The 20,227-nt window shown below is 47.1% G+C and overlaps 1 protein-coding gene across 2 annotated transcripts in view; it reads right to left on the bottom strand.

Moving 5' to 3' along the window:
* CWC22 (CWC22 spliceosome associated protein) overlaps positions 1 to 4,433 on the bottom strand; it is a 72,042-nt gene extending 67,609 nt beyond the window's left edge. For both annotated transcript variants that reach the window (XM_075608920.1, XM_075608921.1), the window contains exon 1: positions 4,154 to 4,433. In XM_075608920.1, the coding sequence (XP_075465035.1) occupies positions 4,154 to 4,180 (27 nt within the window). In that variant the 5' untranslated portion in view covers positions 4,181 to 4,433. The remainder of the gene's footprint in view (positions 1 to 4,153) is intronic.
* Positions 4,434 to 20,227: the final 15,794 nt, after the last annotated feature.

The raw sequence follows: 20,227 nt of genomic DNA, 5'->3' as shown, positions 1-20,227 counted from the left end.
GGGGAGAGAAAGGGGAGCGGGGGGGAGAGAAAGGGGAGCGGGGGGGAGAGAAAGGGGAGCGGGGGGGAGAGAAAGGGGAGCGGGGGGGAGAGAAAGGGGAGCGGGGGGGAGAGAAAGGGGAGCGGAAGGGAGAGAAAGGGGAGCGGGGGGGGGAGAAAGGGGAGCGGGGGGGAGAGAAAGGGGAGCGGGGGGGAGAGAAAGGGGAGCGGGGGGGGAGAAAGGGGAGCGGGGGGGGAGAAAGGGGAGCGGGGGGGGAGAAAGGGGAGCGGGGGGGGGAGAAAGGGGAGCGGGGGGGGGAGAAAGGGGAGCGGGGGGGGGAGAAAGGGGAGCGGGGGGGGGAGAAAGGGGAGCGGGGGGGAGAAAGGGGAGCGGGGGGGAGAAAGGGGAGCGGGGGGGGAGAAAGGGGAGCGGGGGGGGGGAGAAAGGGGAGCGGGGGGGGAGAAAGGGGAGCGGGGGGGGGAGAAAGGGGAGCGGGGGGGGGGAGAAAGGGGAGCGGGGGGGGGGAGAAAGGGGAGCGGGGGGGGGGAGAAAGGGGAGCGGGGGGGGGGAGAAAGGGGAGCGGGGGGGGGGAGAAAGGGGAGCGGGGGGGGGAGAAAGGGGAGCGGGGGGGGGAGAAAGGGGAGCGGGGGGGGGGAGAAAGGGGAGCGGGGGGGGGAGAAAGGGGAGCGGGGGGGGGAGAAAGGGGAGCGGGGGGGGGAGAAAGGGGAGCGGGGGGGGGGAGAAAGGGGAGCGGGGGGGGGAGAAAGGGGAGCGGGGGGGGAGAAAGGGGAGCGGGGGGGGAGAAAGGGGAGCGGGGGGGGAGAAAGGGGAGCGGGGGGAGAAAGGGGAGCGGGGGGAGAAAGGGGAGCGGGGGGAGAAAGGGGAGCGGGGGGGGAGAAAGGGGAGCGGGGGGGAGAAAGGGGAGCGGGGGGGGGAGAAAGGGGAGCGGGGGGGGGGGAGAAAGGGGAGCGGGGGGGGGAGAAAGGGGAGCGGGGGGGGGGGAGAAAGGGGAGCGGGGGGGGGGAGAAAGGGGAGCGGGGGGGAGAAAGGGGAGCGGGGGGGGAGAAAGGGGAGCGGGGGGGGAGAAAGGGGAGCGGGGGGGGAGAAAGGGGAGCGGGGGGGGAGAAAGGGGAGCGGGGGGGGAGAAAGGGGAGCGGGGGGGGAGAAAGGGGAGCGGGGGGGGAGAAAGGGGAGCGGGGGGGGAGAAAGGGGAGCGGGGGGGGGAGAAAGGGGAGCGGGGGGGGGAGAAAGGGGAGCGGGGGGGGGAGAAAGGGGAGCGGGGGGGGGAGAAAGGGGAGCGGGGGGGGAGAAAGGAGAGCGGGGGGGGAGAAAGGGGAGCGGGGGGGAGAAAGGGGAGCGGGGGGGAGAAAGGGGAGCGGGGGGGAGAAAGGGGAGCGGGGGGGAGAAAGGGGAGCGGGGGGGAGAAAGGGGAGCGGGGGGGGAGAAAGGGGAGCGGGGGGAGAAAGGGGAGCGGGGGGAGAAAGGGGAGCGGGGGGAGAAAGGGGAGCGGGGGGAGAAAGGGGAGCGGGGGGAGAAAGGGGAGCGGGGGGAGAAAGGGGAGCGGGGGGAGAAAGGGGAGCGGGGGGAGAAAGGGGAGCGGGGGGAGAAAGGGGAGCGGGGGGAGAAAGGGGAGCGGGGGGGGAGAAAGGGGAGCGGGGGGGGAGAAAGGGGAGCGGGGGGGGAGAAAGGGGAGCGGGGGGGAGAAAGGGGAGCGGGGGGGGAGAAAGGGGAGCGGGGGGGAGAAAGGGGAGCGGGGGGAGAAAGGGGAGCGGGGGGAGAAAGGGGAGCGGGGGGAGAAAGGGGAGCGGGGGGAGAAAGGGGAGCGGGGGGAGAAAGGGGAGCGGGGGGAGAAAGGGGAGCGGGGGGAGAAAGGGGAGCGGGGGGAGAAAGGGGAGCGGGGGGAGAAAGGGGAGCGGGGGGGAGAAAGGGGAGGGGGGGGGGGAGAAAGGGGAGGGGGGGGGGGGAGAAAGGGGAGCGGGGGGGGGAGAAAGGGGAGCGGGGGGGGAGAAAGGGGAGCGGGGGGGGGAGAAAGGGGAGCGGGGGGGAGAAAGGGGAGCGGGGGGGAGAAAGGGGAGCGGGGGGGGGGAGAAAGGGGAGCGGGGGGGAGAAAGGGGAGCGGGGGGGGAGAAAGGGGAGCGGGGAGGGGGGTGACAGCGGACAGGAGGGGGGTGACAGTGGACAGGAGGGGGGGGCAGTGGACAGGAGGGGGGGGCAGTGGACAGGAGGGGGGGGGCAGTGGACAGGAGGGGGGTTGGTTTGCTTTAAATTGACGGGTCCCTCCACTCCACTCCCCCTGTATCTTTCTCCGCTCCTGACCCCCCCCCCCCCCATGTGTAGCTCCGGTCCCAACTCTACAGTGTCTGAGACACAGTGTAACACACACACGCACACAGACACACAGACACACAGACACACACACAGTGTCCCACACACACACTGTCACGCTGTGACACACACACACACACACTCACACTCACGCACACACACACTCACCTCTCCTTCTGGCCGCCGCCATGTTAGTTAGTCCGCGAGGGAGGAAGGGGTCCTTCCATCTTAGGTGCCGCGTGGCAGCGGTAGGCTGCCCTGGCCAATACCTGTCCCCGCGCCAGGGAGGTGAGCGGGAGGTGAGTGGAGGGAGCGGGAGGTGAGTGGAGGCAGCGGCAGGCTGCCCTGCCCACTGCCTGTCCCCGCGCCGGGGAGGTGAGTGGAGTGGGAGGTGAGTAGAGGGAGCGGGAGGTGAGTGGAGGCAGCGGCAGGCTGCCCTGCCCACTGCCTGTCCCCGCGCCGGGGAGGGAGTTGAGAGGGAGGTGAGTGGAGCGGGAGGTGGAGAGAGTTGAGCGGGAGGGAGGTGAGTGGAGCGGGAGGTGGAGGGAGGTGAGTGGAGAGGGAAGTGAGTGTGATGGGGGGTAGAGGACAGAGAGAGAGAGAGAGGTGTGTGTGTGTGTCTGTGTGTGTGTGTGTGTGTCCCTGCCTTTGGCCCGTCACTCCGCCTCAGGCCAATGAGAGGTGTGCGGGGGCGGGCGGGCCAAGGGACCAATGAGATTGCCGCTAGGGACGCAGACATACAGTGCTTTCAGAAATATATAGTAGATATAGTAGATGTGTCCAGGAAGGGGGGGAAGGCAACGAAAATGGTATTCACAAGTACATATAAATTAGCATAAGTGCCCTGCCCAGAATCTTCCCTAACTCTAGCAGACGGATTGAGTGTCTTCAGAGCAAGAGGTAGAGCAGGCTGTCAGCCTAAGGCTGAGTCCATGGTCAGCGCTCAACCGATAACGCTTGTCAGTGATCCCCTGCAGTCGCAATGAGTGCGGCTTTAGCAGGGGCTCCCGCACGCATCCACAGGCGTGCGGAGGCATAGCAGACAAGAAATTTTTAGTTTGCGCGCTGACGGGAACGAGGGCCGATCACGTGAGCGGTTCGCCCAATGAGGGCAAACCAGCTCCGTGACGTCACTGGCCCGCCCCCAGACGGCGCGCGGACTAAGGCCAGGGAAAGCACCTGCTTTCCCTCAGCCTCCGCACGGCTGAAGTCTCTATGGGGGGTGGCTGAAAGGGTAAGTTTTCGGCAAGCAATTGTTTTTCTTTTTACCCTTAGCCCACCCTGTCGTCATCAGCAAGAGAATAAAGAAAAGGGAGGGGGTGATAGATGGGTTTTCATGAGGGAGCACCTCTTTACCAAAAAAAAAGTGAGAAGCCACAGGAAATTAAACCACAACCAAGCTTAAGATCACCATGTTCACAAAATACGTTTCCAAATGTAATTATACATGTTAAAAAAAAACCCGATTATCCAGATTGAAACATGTCACTGCTATTAGTACGCTTTGGTACTACGCTGTAAGGCTATCCTAGTTACACATCAGTGTTTAGAATATACAGTACTTATCAAAAACCCTGGTGCTCAAATACACCTTTTGTTCAGTGTTCCAGGTCTGGGTCCCAATACAGTTTAGAAACAAATAAGCGGACGCACACACAGGTAAAACTTGTTGCACGATTGCTTCTGTAATCAATTCATAACAGGAGCAGGAATACAAATAGTAACGTATCGGGGTCTTCTTCAGACATCCCACCCATGTGATAACAGGTGCCCCTTTAAAAAGGAAAACGCGCTGCTTGTGATGAACATGAAGCTGATTAGGGGGGGAGTTCATAGCAGTGTGACTCACCTTCACTTGCGCCACGCTGCTCTTCATGATGTGCAGCTGCTCTTCTCCCGGACATACGACCAGCGCCCCGAAACTGCCAACCGTTTACTGGCTCACTCCACACTCCCCGCGACCGCTCAGGTAACGTCCGCCCGATACCTTACTACTGTTAAACCCCCCGCGCCGTCTCTTTAAACAAAATTAAAATAAAGGATTACAATCAACACTATTTACCCCGCGCACAATGGCGAGACTAGACCCCACTTCCGGTTTCCAAGCGCACTCTTTGGTGACGTTGTGATGACAATTACGGCGCGCGGCTGAGGACAAACTATATAATCACTTGGATTCCCGAAGCGTGTTGTTGTCACGTGATTTCACTGGCTTCGTCATTGCTAGACAAGCAGGCTTTGTACTGGATACTGACTGAAGTTGAAATCAATACTTGTAGGCAGAAATATTACAGACGCTTATCTTTCAAGACAAAAGTGTTCAAAAAAGTGACACTTAAACAATTTGGTAAAATAATGATAATTTTAAGGGAAGTGTTTTAATTAATTCAAATATTTTACACCATGCATAAGATTCTCATATATCATGCTAACAAGGAAAATGAATATTTTTACCAACAAAATAATTCCCTTTTTTGAATGATTCTAACTGCTGAGTTCATTATTAATTAAATTCAAGTTCGTATGAAATTGTATTGTATGTCTTTATTTATATAGCGCCATTAATGTACATTGATATGTAGTACTACTGTGAAGCGCTATGTACATTTATGGCGCTATATAAATAAAGACATACAATACAATACAATAGCCCTTCACTGTAGTAATACACAAGCTAATCAAATAAATAACAGATAATATAAATAACAGGTCATGGGAATAAGTGCTTCAGACATAAAAGTAACATTAAGAGGAGTCCCTGTTCCGAGGAGCTTACAATCTAATTGGTATGTAGGGGGAATGTACAGAGAACTCAAAATGAGTTTAAAACAAAATGAATACACAAGTAATGCTGATTTGTACTTAAATAATGTTTAATAATATTGAAACACTTTTAAAGTGAAAATATTTTAGGTTTTGTGCCTTGTGAAATATTAATGTTGATTTTTTTTTTCAAGTAGGCCTCAAGCACATATCCTCCCATATTAAATGTTTAGCTATTGACATAATCATGATTATTTCTCAAGAAGTAGAAAGGCAAGAATCTAACAAGGCCACACCTTGTCTACAGACAGGAGGTTCTACAAACCGTCCTAAAACACTGAAGAAAAGAGAAAAGGGAGATCAGATATAGATTGTAGGGACTCAAAAATATCTATTTACAGGGAAAACCATACAAGTTTAAAAAAAAAAATATTTAAAAATAATTATACTTGTAAAATGGACTTGTAGTCTAATCATAAGTGAGTTATTTTTCTATCCAATAAGGAAGAATGAACATGGCTGAATATAATAGTAACCAAATAAGTAAATCTGCATTACCACTTGGTGATTACCCATACCACTTGGTAATTACCCAGATCTTCTGCCATATTTAGATGTAATCTAATACCCTCTAAACATACTGTAAGGAGACTTGATTGCTATGAGTTTGAAGCATTGACAGGACTAGCTATCATCACACAATCTACATTTGAAGACATTGCAATATCCTCCAATTTTGTCTGCTTTTGCCCGGTGAAAAATAAGATTTGTATAGCCATGACTGGTCCAGCTATCTATCTGCCCCACCTGTCACGTAAGTCTCTGTTGCTACAAGCAGTGACAGGCTATCCTGTGGGGTTTACCTCCCCTTACGTTTGCCTCCCTGAGTGGCGCGAGAGGAGGTGTCATGGGGTCTGTGTTGCAGCCAATCCTGGTGCAGACCCTATGCCCTTCCCTTTTGCAGCAGGGAGGAGGCATTTCAAATTGCAGTGTGCGTCAGTCGTCCTTCCCCCAGGAAAGAGAGATGAGCTCAGCCCCTCCTGGGGCTGGGATTGCAAGATTTGTGCATGGCACAAAGCCGCAACCATTAACTGCTGGCCAGCACCATCCAGGGATCTGAGACCCCTTCTCTACTATATGTAACGCTGTTTACCATCTGCAGTGGTTGCTACAAATAAAGACCTCATTTATATACCCCTGGCTGAGTTGCGGTCTATTAGCCAGAGGTATTGGAGAGAAAGAAATGTCATGGTAGGGAATGCCTGCAGCCTTGCTGAAGCCTGATGTGTCTGGAAGCGCTGTATCACCATGGAAAGAACATAAGGATCACAGTAAGCCTGTCCTGGTCCCCACCCCATCGCGGACATCTCAGCTCTCCTGGACCCTCACAGGTATGCACACACAAAGACATCAGTAGTAGCAACATGTTTCCAGAGAGGGGAAGGGCTACAATTGGGAGGGGTGGAGTGTGTACTAAGTAACTAATACACACCATTGTACAGTGCACCATGTTCAACTAAAGAGTGAGTGGCGATAAATACATTTTATACATTTTTCTTTCAAAATAAGCAACACTTTTTTTTTTACATCAACACCTGAACTTGATTATAATCCTGTTTTAATGTTGTACTTTCAGTTCTTTGGGTTGCACAGTATTATTTAGTGTTAGCAATTGTGGAGATAACACCATCTGACCTTTCTCTAATCTCTCCCTGTACCCGTAAATCAGTTCTAGTTGGGATAACACCATTTGGGCCTGTGTAGGAAATATACTGTACCAGACCGTCATAACGAGAACACCTTCTGACCTGTCGCTACTCGCTACCAGTTTACCAGTCAATTAATTCCACTTTGGTTAACAGTTAGGTAACCTGTGTTAGCAAGAGTGTACAATATATGGCAATACAGGAATTATAAATCCCATAGAGTTTACTATCTAATTTGGGTACCTACAGCATGGGCACTTAAAGGGGCGTTACCTCTTGGGTTTTAGGAAGGGGGTCTTCGGAGCTGAACTGCGTTAATTTAAGCTCTGGGGAAACAATGCTTCCTGAGAAACTTACCTCTAAAGGGGCTGCTAACCACCCCAGCCCTGTCCCAACCCCCATTTTTGTTTTACAGAATTTGAACTGAAGGTTCCCCCCCGAGCCAAACGCCAGTATTTTCAGAGATTCTTACCGGTGACGTTACTGGGTTTAAATCTCTTTCAGGAGAGCAAAATGGCTGCCATATCTTGGTCTAGGAAGTAATAACTTCACCAGTAAGTATCTCATGAACTGGGGGGTCCCGGAGCTGCAAATATGTCGCTGTTGATCGCCTCTTCTCCCTCTACCACTTGCCCTCTTGACCCCATTCCCTCCCATCTCCTAAAACCTCTAGCTCCTACTATAATCCCTACGCTCACACACATTTTTAACTCCTCCCTCTGCTCTGGAACCTTTCCATCCTCCTTCAAACATGCAACAGTCATACCATTACTCAAAAACAGCATGCTTGACCCTACCTGTCTTTCTAACTATCGACCTGTCTCCCTCCTGCCTTTTGCCTCTAAACTCCTTGAACGTCTTGTATTCTCTCGCTTGCTCCATTTTCTCAACACCTATTCTCTCCTAGACCCTCTACAATCTGGCTTCCGCACTGCTCACTCCACCGAAACAGCCCTCACTAAAATAACTGACGACCTCCATGCTGCCAAAGACAGAGGTCATTACACTCTGCTCATATTACTCGACCTCTCTGCAGCATTTGACACAGTGGACCACCCTCTTCTCCTCCACATTCTCCATACTCTAGGTATTCGGAACAAAGCTCTATCCTGGATCTCATCCTACCTCTCCCATCGTACTTTTAGTGTCTCTTCTGCTAACACCTCCTCCTCCTCTATTGATCTCTCTGTGGGGGTACCCCAGGGCTCTGTCCTGTGACCTCTTCTCTTTTCTCTGTACACACTCTCTCTAGGTGACTTAATAACATCTTTTGGGTTTAATTATCACCTCTATGCCGACGACACACAAATATACTTTTCAACACCTGACCTTGCACCAGCTGTACAAACCAAAGTTTCTGAATGTCTCTCTGCTATATCATCCTGGATGGCCCTCCGATGCCTTAAACTCAACATGGCTAAAACAGAGCTCCTCATACTTCCTCCCAAACCTGGCCCTACTACCTCCTTCCACATTACTGTTGGAACTACAATCATTTACCCAGTAGCCCAAGCACGCTGCCTAGGGGTCACACTCGACTCCTCTCTCACATTCGCCCCTCACATTCAAAACATTTCTAAAACTTGTCGCTTTTTCCTCCACAATATAATAAAGGTACGCCCTTTCCTCTGTTGCTCGACTGCTAAAACTCTGACTCAGGCCCTCATTCTCTCCCGTCTTGATTACTGTAACCTCCTGCTGTCCGGCCTTCCTGCCTCTCACCTGTCTCCCTTACAATCTATCCTAAATGCTGCTGCCAGAATCACTCACTCTTTCCTAGATCTGTCTCAGCATCTCCCCTCATGAAATCCCTCTCCTGGCTTCCGATCAAATCCCGCATCTCACACTCCATTCTTCTCCTCACTTTTAAAGCTTTACATTCTTCTGCCCCTCCTTACATCTCATCCCTAATTTCTCGTTATGCACCATCCAGAGTCTTGCGTTCTTCTCAAGGATGTCTTCTTTCTACCCCCTTTGTATCTAAAGCCCTCTCCCGCCTTAAACCCTTTTCACTGACTGCCCCACACTTCTGGAATGTCCTTCCCCTCCATACCCGACTAGCACCCCCTCTATCCACCTTTAATACCCACCTTAAGACACACTTGCTTAAAGAAGTATATGAATAGCACTGTGGATATTCTGAACACGATACATAAAGCTTGGCCCCCTGCAGACGCACTTACCAGAACTCCCTCCTACTGTCTCTGTACGTTCTACCTACCAATTAGACTGTAAGCTCCTCGGGGCTGGGACTCCTCTTCCGAAATGTTATTTTTATGTCTAAAGCACTTATTCCCATGATCTGTTATTTATATTATCTGTTATTTATTTGATTACCACATGTATTACTACTGTGAAGCGCTATGTACATTAATGGCGCTATATAAATAAAGACATACAATACAATACAAATAGTGCAATTCTGGTTAGGAGGACCCCAGCTTCCAAATCTGCAAAGAAAAATGTAGGTTAGCTAGGGTTGTTTGCTTCTTTAGTGCACTTTCAAACTTGCAGAAGCTCTTACAACAACTTTGTCAGACTTTCTATTGCAGCTAGCAGGAAAACACAAAGCATAAGCGTGCACTACAACATTAACTGCAAGAAATGATTTAGTCATGTGAAGACTATCCATTACTTCTCCCCAAAAATGTGACTTTTGGTATGTTTTTTGCCCTAACTGTGCCCAAGTTTTGCAGCTGGAAGACTCTATGAAATAGACCCCCCTTTATCTGAAGCCCCAATAAAATGTTGTGAGGCGCACTTACAGGTACAGTAGTTTACATTGAAGTGATGTTACCTGATTGTTAACTGCGTGTACATCCACATCATGTCTTCAATTATGACCCAGAAAATGTTTCAAGTGTTTTCTGAAATTTTCAGTTTCCCAAAATGTGAAAGGAGAGACGCTATACCTGCTGATGTACTTTGTCGGATCCCTGACTTGAATTTCAGTATTGGTAAGCCTATTTTTTGTTTACCCAAGATCAGAGGCCTACTCGTCTTGCACCCCCGTACCCATACCGGCACCCTCTTTGTGCTTGTTAACGCTACCCAGAGGCCTCACTACCGGCAGCTCAAGCTCTATCAAGGCGCAAGAGAGATGCCCAACCAGCATCAGCACCGGCAAGCACTTTGTCAGGGTCGCCTAGAGCTCCTGCCTAGCCATAGTTCTTCTTTGTCCACCGGGTGTGCTGCTGCCTTCTGTGTGCTCTGGGGTTCCTCTGTCTGTCTTCTTGTTGCTCCTGTCTCTGTCCTTTATAGCTTCTGCTTCCTTGTTGGTTCATTGCCTTTGTTTTGAGTCAGACTCCTATGCACATGCTTCTGTCTCTGATCCTGATCTGTTCCTGTACCAGTCCTGTATTTGATTCTGTTCATAGTAAAGGCCCTTGCTGGTAATCTGGCTTGTCCCTGTTTGTTCCCCAGTCTCAGTCCCTGCTCCCCGGTCTCAGTCCCTGCTCCCAGACCTGTTCCTGCTGTCCTGTTCCAGTCTCCTTGTTGCCGACCTCTGCTTGTTACCTGGCTACGCTATCTGCCGCCTGCCTCGGACCTCTGCTTGTTACCCGACTACGCTATCTGCCGCCTGCCTCAGACCTCTGCATGTGACCCCTACTACGCTTCTGCTGTTCCGGCCACCGAGATCCTACCCGCCACAGGAGTCTCCCATGACAGAAAACAAAGGACACTTCTGGATCTCGCCAGAAGAGATTCTCTGCCTTCCTGCTTCAGCAGACCCCATCCGCTTGGAGGAAGATAAGTACTTTTTTTTGTTTTTTAGAAATCCCAGTTGGGATCCTGATGGTTTTGTTGCTGCAAAGGTTTCTGCAGGGTTTTTTGTGCCACTTTCTCCCTGAGAAGATTTCCCTTTTACAAAAAAAAAAAAAAGCCTTCCCTGCAGTACCTGTTTTCGCCATTTTCAGACTTTCATTACCTGGACAAGAATTGTCTCTGCATTGTGGGTGGGCCACTGCAGATTTTCAGACTCACATTTCTATTTAAGACGGTTACCTTGATTTACTGCTTTCCCTGGTTGGACCACTGCTGTTCACAGGGTTCCCATTTCAAAAGACAAAAGTGCTCCCATTATTTTGTTGCTGCATGCTGTGATTTTTCTGCAATCTGTAGTTCTTTCTATGATTGGTTTCAGGTTTCCCTGTAGTTTGTTTCTCTGTCTGTTATCCCTACACCTGATATCTAAAGTTTCAGATTTAACTGCGGGTTTCTCTATATGATATCCCTACGCCTGATGTCTAAAGATTCATATTTAACTGCAGGTTTTCTGTCTATATGATATCCCTACGCCTGATGTCTAAAGTTTCAGATATAACTACAGGTTTCTCTGTCTATGTTTTTTCCTTGCATTTATGATACCTCTGTGACTGATGCTAAGGTCTCAAAAGGTCAGCTCTCCTATCTTGTGTCTCTCTGTGTCTAATATTCCTGTTGTTCATTCTAATGCTTCTGCTTTAAAGACACATTTCTGCTTTACTGGTTTCTTGGGAAGTTTGGTTTCCTTACAGTATGTCCAAAGTTATGGCTCCCACTCTGAAAACAGTCTTGAGCAGTAAATGTGAACACAGTACCACTGATTCTTCAGAACTTCTCAAAGCAAGGAAGAAAAAGAAAGGAGGTATTACTGTGGAAGTTGCAGAAGGAATTAAGGATGAACCTTTAACCTCAGAGTCTACACTTGATGAAAGAGATATGCTGCAGCTTAAGGCAACTCACAGACTTATCCCAAGAATAGTGGAAGAAAAGAAAGAAGTATTTAATCAAGGAAAAGATGCCCTAACTCAGACACTTCAATCTGCACGAAAAGAGATTGATTGTCTTCATGGACGTTTAGCTAAAGCGCAAGAAGCCAAGGCTGCACTACAAAGCTGTCTATCCTCAGCAATTACTAAGTGTGTTCTCCAGGAAAAAGAAAAGCACCAGTTGGAGAGTGACCTGGATGTCATGTCAGGTGAGCTGGAGAGGGCATATGCTGATGCTGCCGAGGATCAGCGCCTCGCTTCTAAAAGTAACAAATTCCTGGAAATCTCTATGAAGGAAATTGACAGGCTTAATACAGAGCTTTAAGTCTCCCAGGAGGAGATACGTTCTGTGAGAGATCTTCGAAGGGTTAAATAGCAGTTTTGAAACTGTAACCCAAGAGTGCAAGAATCTCTATGTCCAAGTCAGTGAAGGCGATAAGAAACTCCATGAATTAGGAGAGGAGAAGAAACAGTTAGCCCAGGAAAAGTTAGACGTGCAGACAGCACTGCAGAATGCAGAGAGAGTGCTGCAAGAAGAATATGTCTCGCTGGAGCAGCGCACACAAGCAGAAAATATGCTGCAGAGTCAGCTGCAAGAACTGCGTACACATCTGCAGGACATGAGGGAGAAATGGGTGAATGCTAAGGAAAAGCAGCGAGTTCTGCGGGAAGAAAGTTTCCAGACTGCCTACAAAGTAAAGATGCACCATGATAAAGAGCGTTCTGCTCGAAACGCGTTGGTGGGGGCCCGTGGGCTCACTGTATGTTTATGGCTTGATCCATTAAATATTTTTTATGGGACACACACTCTCTCGCAGATTGTTCTTCCTTTCTTGTGTTCAGTTGTGCTCCAACCTTCCTACACTGCTTTACAAAGTAAAGATGCTGCAAGAGTATTTGAGTACCCAGTGTGTCCCCAAAGAGCAGCATGGGGAGCTGAAGACTACACTAAGCATAACCAGAGCCTCTCTGGAGGAGGAGCTTAGAGCCCAGGTAACCCTATAGGAGAGGGAGCACAAGGCGGTACAGAATCTGAAGCAAGACTTAGGGATGGAGCAGTGTCTCTGCTCCTCTAACAGCCAGTACACCCAAGAGAAAGAGACCTGGAAAAGACAAGCTGCTGAGACCATAGCAAAGGAATTTGCAGAGCTCCAAGACGTGAGGAGGGATGCATGGAAGCGAGCTCAATATGATCACAAAGCCCTGAGAAGAGAATTGCAAGATGCACTTAACCAGGGATCTCTCACTGAGATCTCTCACCTAAAAATGAAAGAGCTAAAGCTGACAGCTGAACACACATCACAGCATCTCACAGCGCTGCCAAAAAAGAGAGGGCGGAGGTGTCCGTCCGTCAATTGGCTGGCCTCACACTGCGCTATGAGGTCAAGATGGCTGATGCCTGCAAAGTGTTGAATCACACAGCCCATCAGAAAGCCCGGCTGCAGCTGGAGCTGGACAAGGTCTGGGAGGAGTACCGGCAGCTACAGGTCAGAAATAAAGAAAAAGAAACACATTTAAGCCTTGTTCTAAGTCAGCTGGGAGATATGGAGTCGCGACTCAACTCCAAAGAAGCTGAACTGACAACTGCTTTGAGTGGGAAAAGAAGTGCAGAAGGACAGCTTCAAGAGCTGAAAACTCAAATAGCTGGTCTTTCATTGGGTGATGCCACGAAACGGCAGTCGCAAGAGGAGACCATGGAAGCGAACTCTGTGTCCCCACTGACTCATGTGGAAAGGCTGCACCCGTCCTTGAATCAAACGTTCCTGATGTCTCTGTCCCTGCATTTGGGTTGAACGCACCCATTCGAAGGTTCCTTGCAGCACCCAATGTACCTGTTGCTCCTGTGATTAGGATAAATGCACCTCTCACAGATTTCCCATCAGAACTTGACGTACACACTAAGTTGGCCTTCCATCAAGGTTTCCCTGAAGAGCCTGGAGGGTTGTATGGAGTCGTTGCTGATTCCTATGTTCCTGCGAAACATGGAGTGTTGTCCGAAGGACATCGTGAGTCGGCTTTCCTGCTAAACCTGGAGGGTTGTCAGGAGGATCTACTGGCTCCTCTGCTCTCACTTTGAAGACAAGCGCACGTTCTTCCGTTTATCTACGAATATCTGATGCGTCCTCTGCTGAGCCTGTGACCTACTCTGCAAAGTCAAGCTTACTGCACACAGATTCTCTGGCGTTTGGGTTGATGCATCCTGACATTCAACTGTTCCGAGAGAGAATTGAATTCCTCTGTCGGCTTTCTGATGGACTTTTTCAGTCTGTACCTGTGGAACACCTTCTGCCCGCTGACAAACCACCAGAGGGGGGTCACCTTGAGTCCACTTTTCATCAAGGCCTCCGGGAAGAGCCTGGAGGATCGTCCGGAGAACACTCTCGAGAGGGGGGAGTAATGTCAGGGTCGCCTAGACCTCCTGCCTAGCCATAGTTCTTCTTTGTCCACCGGGTGTGCTGCTGCCTTCTGTGTGCTCTGGGGTTCCTCTGTCTGTCTTGTTGCTCCTGTCTCTGTCCTTTTAGAGCTTCTGCTTCCTGGTTGGTTCATTGCCTTTGTTTTGAGTCAGACTCCTATGCACATGCTTCTGTCTCTGATCCTGATCTGTTCCTGTACCAGTCCTGTATTTGATTCTGTTCATAGTAAAGGCCCTTGCTGGTAATCTGGCTTGTCCCTGTTTCTTCCCCGGTCTCAGTCCCTGCTCCCCAGTCTCAGTCCCTGCTCCCCAGTCTCAGTCCCTGCTCCCCGGTCTCAGTCCCTGCTCCCCGGTCTCAGTCCCTGCTCCCAGACCTGTTCCTGCTCTCCTGTCCTGTTCCAGTCTCCTCATTGCCGACCTCTGCTTGTTACCTGACTATACTATCTGCCGCCTGCCTCAGACCTCTGCTTGTGACCCCTACTGCGCTCCTGCTGTTCCGGCCACCGAGATCCTACCCGCCACAAGAGTCTCCCGTGACACACTTCAGACGGGGAAGTGGGCCCGCTCCAGGCTTCTGCAAGTACTGCACCGACACACTTTAATCGAGCAAATACCCAGTATGTACCTGGCAGATACCTGGAATGCGCCGCTCCTCACCTCTGACAAGCCCTGTTGCGTTTGCCTTCCCAGCCTGGGTTCATGCCTGGCTGACGGGCGGCTGATCTGCTAAATGATAATGATTAGGATTTAATAGGCTGCAATGCTTCGCGTGTCTACCAGATGGCATAAATTCATGAATTGTAATGCAGTATATATATATATATATACTGTGCAGTATTGCAGCCAGCGGGAATAAAATGCTTCAATCCCTGCCTGGAAAATAACGCAATGCACTCGGGCAGAAAACAGTCACAAACCTCAATACACCCGGGTATACCCGAATTCGTGGGACTAGCCGAGCTCGAATAAAGTGTGTCGCCAGTGTACCCCTCGGCCAGACCGGTCTAGGCAAACTAGGATGATCAAAAATTATGACAACACCCCTTGACCCCAACCTCTTCCAAAAGACTACAGGCCTTCCACTCCTAAACTGGTAAATATAAATTGCCTCCACACCCAGGGTGTCCATCTTCCATGACGAACACCCCCAGGAGTAGGAGGAGAGACACTACAAGGAGGGACAAGAAACAACTGGTGCACATAGCCACGAATACAACCTCACTTTGAGTAACAGTGTTCTCATCTTACATATATGCTTACATGTTGAGCCTCGTATGGCCTTCCGTTCTACCCTATTCGGTCAGACCTCCAGTGGAGCGACAGTGCATGCACACAGCTAGTGAGGCACTGTCACGGTAACTTATGACAAGATATAACAAACACCAAATATCTGGGTTGAACTGAACGAGGCTTAGATATAATAAAATATATTTATTCCTTAAAAAGGTGAACACAGCAATATAGTACAATTAACAGGCAAGAAGGTAACACTTACTTAGGGTTGGGGAATGGAGAAGTATCAGCTAGCAATTCTCCAGCAATCCGGTGACATTCAAGATGAAATCAGAAGAACAAGTACTGTAGGGTTGACACAGTTTATATACCTTTGTAACCCTATTCTTAACATTGAATACAGACTACTGGTGAACAATTATCTGTATCCAATCCCTAACGTGGAAACACAGTTTAACCCATGCCCCCCAGCTAGTTAGCCCATGTGTACTGGGACTCTGAGGGTCTTATTTCTGTAGCCACATAATTAAATCAGGGGCGACGACCAGTCTACCAGATGAAGTATCTGGCAGGATCTTCATTGTTTGTAGGTGTAGATATAACACTTACAAACCACTCCAGTTTGATGATTCTCCGCCCTCAGGTAAACAGTTAGAGTGGCAGAGTCTTTTGATCAGTACTTGGTTCCTAGACTTTGGGTCGCCCCCCTGACCATTTGCATTCCTTTGTGTGAAGGAATCTGCGCGGGTTTTTATCCCCGCCTTGGAATACAATATTAAAGTTAAAACACAGACATTATAATGAAACAGGGGAACATACATTTTCCTGACATGACAAGGTGTAAGCCACATTCCTGGACCGCAGTCCAGTTAACCCCTTGCCTTCCTGGTGAGATCAGGGGGTGGCCATATGGGGTGCAACCCCTTTAATACCGGGCCAACCCCCCTCTCCCTCTACAGGCACCCAAACATTGCACACTCCCTTAGACTGCCCTGGGTTGTAGGATTAATCACTCCATACCTAAGCTTGAGGGGGCCCACCTGATTATTGCATCAAATATCCAAGCAGAATACTGAGCCACTTGCCCCTCGAGCACATGGCAGATGCAGTCTGTCCCTTTTTTACCCCACTTTTTCTTTTTACAACCTTGTGGCCCTCAGGGACCAAAAAATACAGCAATGAGCAAACTGTTATATATATGAAAATGTATCAACTTACTTCCCTCTCCCCATTTTCTTTTTCCCTCTCCCCATTTTCTTTTCTGTACCCCATAACATATACTGCATAATAAACAGTTGGGAAAAAATCAAACACATTCTATTTTAGGTTAATTGAGAACTGATGCAAAAAGAAGTTGAATAAGTTGACTGAGGCTCTACTATAATATACAGTACATACAATAATCCAGTCACAGACTTAAGAAAGATAAATTGAGCATACGGGTACAATCATATGTTTATTACCTTCTTGCTTCTTAATCTAATTTATATTCTTACTGCTGCCTTTTATGGAGCATTTATATTCTTTTGCTGACCTCCCTATTTTATCCTGAGGCCAAACATGTTTTATCCTCTTTATGCTTTTTTCTTCTCTCTCTAATAACATTTACTGTACCACTGTTTCTAGTTAAAATAATGTTTTTTAGAACCATATACTGTAGTTCTCTATGAGACTGCATTTATCGTTGGCTATTACAGTTCTGAATGTAAAAGCTTTTTAGCAAATATGGCTATCTTCGTTCTTAAACAATGTACTATAACTACCGATGTATCATTCTGCAGGGATCTGTTCGAAGTTAACTTTTCTGAAATGCCAAAGTTTATTTTTGTTTGACCTTATGTTTCTGCTCCACCTGTCTGCATTCACTCCGTAATTGTTGTTGATAATGGACAGACTTCCATGTGTAGTAACAGAATGCATGATCTTGTTAACGTTTTATACGTTACAGTAAAAGCGATGTTATCTGGAATTTTACCAACCGGCAAGCTTTAGTATGCATAATTTCTGTTATATCCCAATACAAATCTTCAATGTAGTAAGTGGAATCTTTGTCAAAGCCATCCGGCACCTCCAGATCGCTCCAACTATTTCCGAGTGCAGTCAGATTTGTTTTACTGTATTACAGTAGGATTAATACGTGGTGAGTACCCGCATACTATTTTATACTTTATACATTATAATGTATTTAAAAAACAAATGTAAATATGTAGTACAAGTATGGTATGATATAACTCTTAGTTAACCAGAACGATTTCTTATCTGACAGCTCATGTCTGGCACATGCCGGATAACAAAGCTTTTACTGCATTATGTTAAAGCTGCAATTGGAGGAATGGCAATTGCTTTTCTTTTTTAAATTGTGTTAAAGCTACAGATAAAACAATATCCTACATGTTTTTTTTTTTTTTAAATAATAAATCAGTTCTATGAGAAAATACTTGTATTTTTTTTAAACAACTTTTAATGACATTTTTAATGTATTATAATGTAACAAGCATTTTTGTTTCTATAGCAACCATTTACAAAGTCACATCCCCTTCCTCTTCTGAAACATGCTCTGACACAGCCCTTTTTGAGCCCTGCCCTGTCTCCAGCAGTGCACAAATTGTATCTAGTAACTACCTGGTCACATGATCTTCCCCACAGAACTTTTTATTGTTGTTCCTCTTCTGCTGCACTGATAGCCATTTAGTGAACCCCGAGCAGAATCTTCGCCAATCAATCACAGGAGAACTGATCGATCTGCAACTTAGCTAATTACGTATCATTGTGTGGATTGTATTGATGCACATATTAAAGGGAAAGAATAATTATAAAAAATTTAATAAACTGCTGCGTTAATATGCACACATAATAAAGAATCCCAGTCGACACTAATGTTAAGATGGTGTTATACTCCAATTTTGTTTGAATATGTCCCTATATACTGTAGTAGTAGATGTTGGAAATAGAGATGTGCACAGCATTACATTTGCTTCGCAACATTGTTTGCATTATTTTTCTTACATTTCACGTTTTTGCGAAGGTTCATATTGCTCAGAATTTCACAAATTTCATCGATTTTACTGGAATGTTACAAGAATGTTATCCCTTTTCACCAGAATTTAGAGAAAATGGCAGCGTTTAAAGGAATCCTGTGACCTTTCACATTGAATCAGACATCACTAAGGAGCCCTTGTTGATGACATTTAGAGTGGAGGACAATTTTGATCAGCCCAGTACCTGCTGCGACGGCCGTGGAGCGGATGCTGTTGCTGTGAATACTCTTGTCTGACCCTATGACCCAGGGTGGTCTGAATGCTCTCAAACAAAGGCACTTATGTAAGTAATATACCTTATGTTTTTAACATTAAAAACAGTATTGCACTATTTGCTTTCCCTCTTTTGTATATGGATTTCCCCCCCTCTATGTGGATCTGGAGTACCTGTCTGGAGACATAAGTTGGTGACTTTGAATAACCACAACGCTTTCATTTCACGTTTAACACGTGAGTGCAAATTTTATAGAATTTCCAGCATTGAAATTATCTGTTGGAGCAGACATATTGCACTATTTTGTGTTTTCACTTTCTTTTTCATATCCTGATGTGATTTGCGCACCTGTTTCTCCTTCGTTTGCTGATTGAATTTGGTTTGAATTCTATGTCGGGAGCTGCATTCATTAAGGATAGTATATCATTTGTGTTACTTTGATTTATTAGTAATATTATTTGCGCTTGTCCTTTTTTCACTGTTTTGTTTCCTACCTGTACCTGACAAATTAGTCAAACACACTGGAAAAACTCAACAATTCCTTGAATCATAATGTACTGTAGCATAATAAGATTATGAATGTCTTTTTAATGGAAACATTACTACTTTAATTAGAATGTGACCATTTATTTTCAACATCTGGGAAACATGTATGAACTTTATGTAATAACCCTTAACAATTTTGCCAAATTCCAATCTTATCTTCAATTATTAAACAAAAAATACAACTGCCTGTTAAATAGATTTTAATGTATTTCTTTTTATAGCAGTACATTATTTATTATGTATGTATACACAGTATTGTTTTTATAAGTGGAACTTCCAATAAAGATAAATATTTTTATATCTGTAGTATGTGAAATAATTTAGTTATAAATAAATGTGGCAGAAATAGCATTAAAAAAAAGTTGTTTGAACTCAGTTCTCTTGAATTCCCCCACAGAAATAACTCTGTGTATACATATTTGTATAAGCGTATATATTTGAATTGGTGATTGTATTAGCAAATGTTTTATATATATATATATATATATATATATATAGCTAGCAGTGCATTAGTTATATTGTTGTCTATTTTATTTATGTACTGCTTTATGAAAATTTGATGAACATGTAAATGAAAAATATATTTATATATTGTCACTCTTCTTGTACTACATTCTAGACTATGTTGACATCTTAGAAAAACATAATAATAACACTGTTGACTATTTTGATTTAGAAATCAACTTCACAAAAAAAAATTCTTCATCTTGTATGGCTGCCATTTGCTAGTTTTAATGTTTTTCCAAACACTAAACGATTCTTATTACCCAACCCTGTTATTTTCCTGGCAGGCAATGATAGGTCCCATGGCAACCCTTATCAGTTCCTTTTTGTAATAGGTCAGGTAATGCGAGCCTTGTGTTGCAGTCCATGTTACAGTGGCAGGACATAACAAGCTGGCAATTACACAACCATAGCGCTATACCCCAATATAAGGACATAACAAGGCAAGACCTAGCAGCTATAAAGAAATACATTTTGAGCAATGAAGCATAAACGGGGCCAAATATCAAAATTGTGTAAGAGCAGTCAGTTTGACTACTGTATGTAAGACAGGCACGCATTGCTGCCATCAAATGGATGATTAAAAGGTGCAGAACCCCCACCCCCACCCCCACCCATTATTACTTATTTTGAAGGTCAGAAACATGTAATGTCCTTTACCACTATGAGTGCCTGCTCCTATATGGAATATATGAAGACACTCCCCCCGTGGGAGGCAGGAATGGCACGCAGCCCAAAATGAAACCGCAGCAGGC

This window comes from Ascaphus truei, chromosome 7 (assembly GCF_040206685.1).
Source record: "Ascaphus truei isolate aAscTru1 chromosome 7, aAscTru1.hap1, whole genome shotgun sequence".
In the NCBI taxonomy this organism is placed as follows: Eukaryota; Metazoa; Chordata; class Amphibia; order Anura; family Ascaphidae; genus Ascaphus; species Ascaphus truei.
Note: the sequence above shows the minus strand (reverse complement) of the source record. Positions and strands in the feature narration are given on the sequence as shown.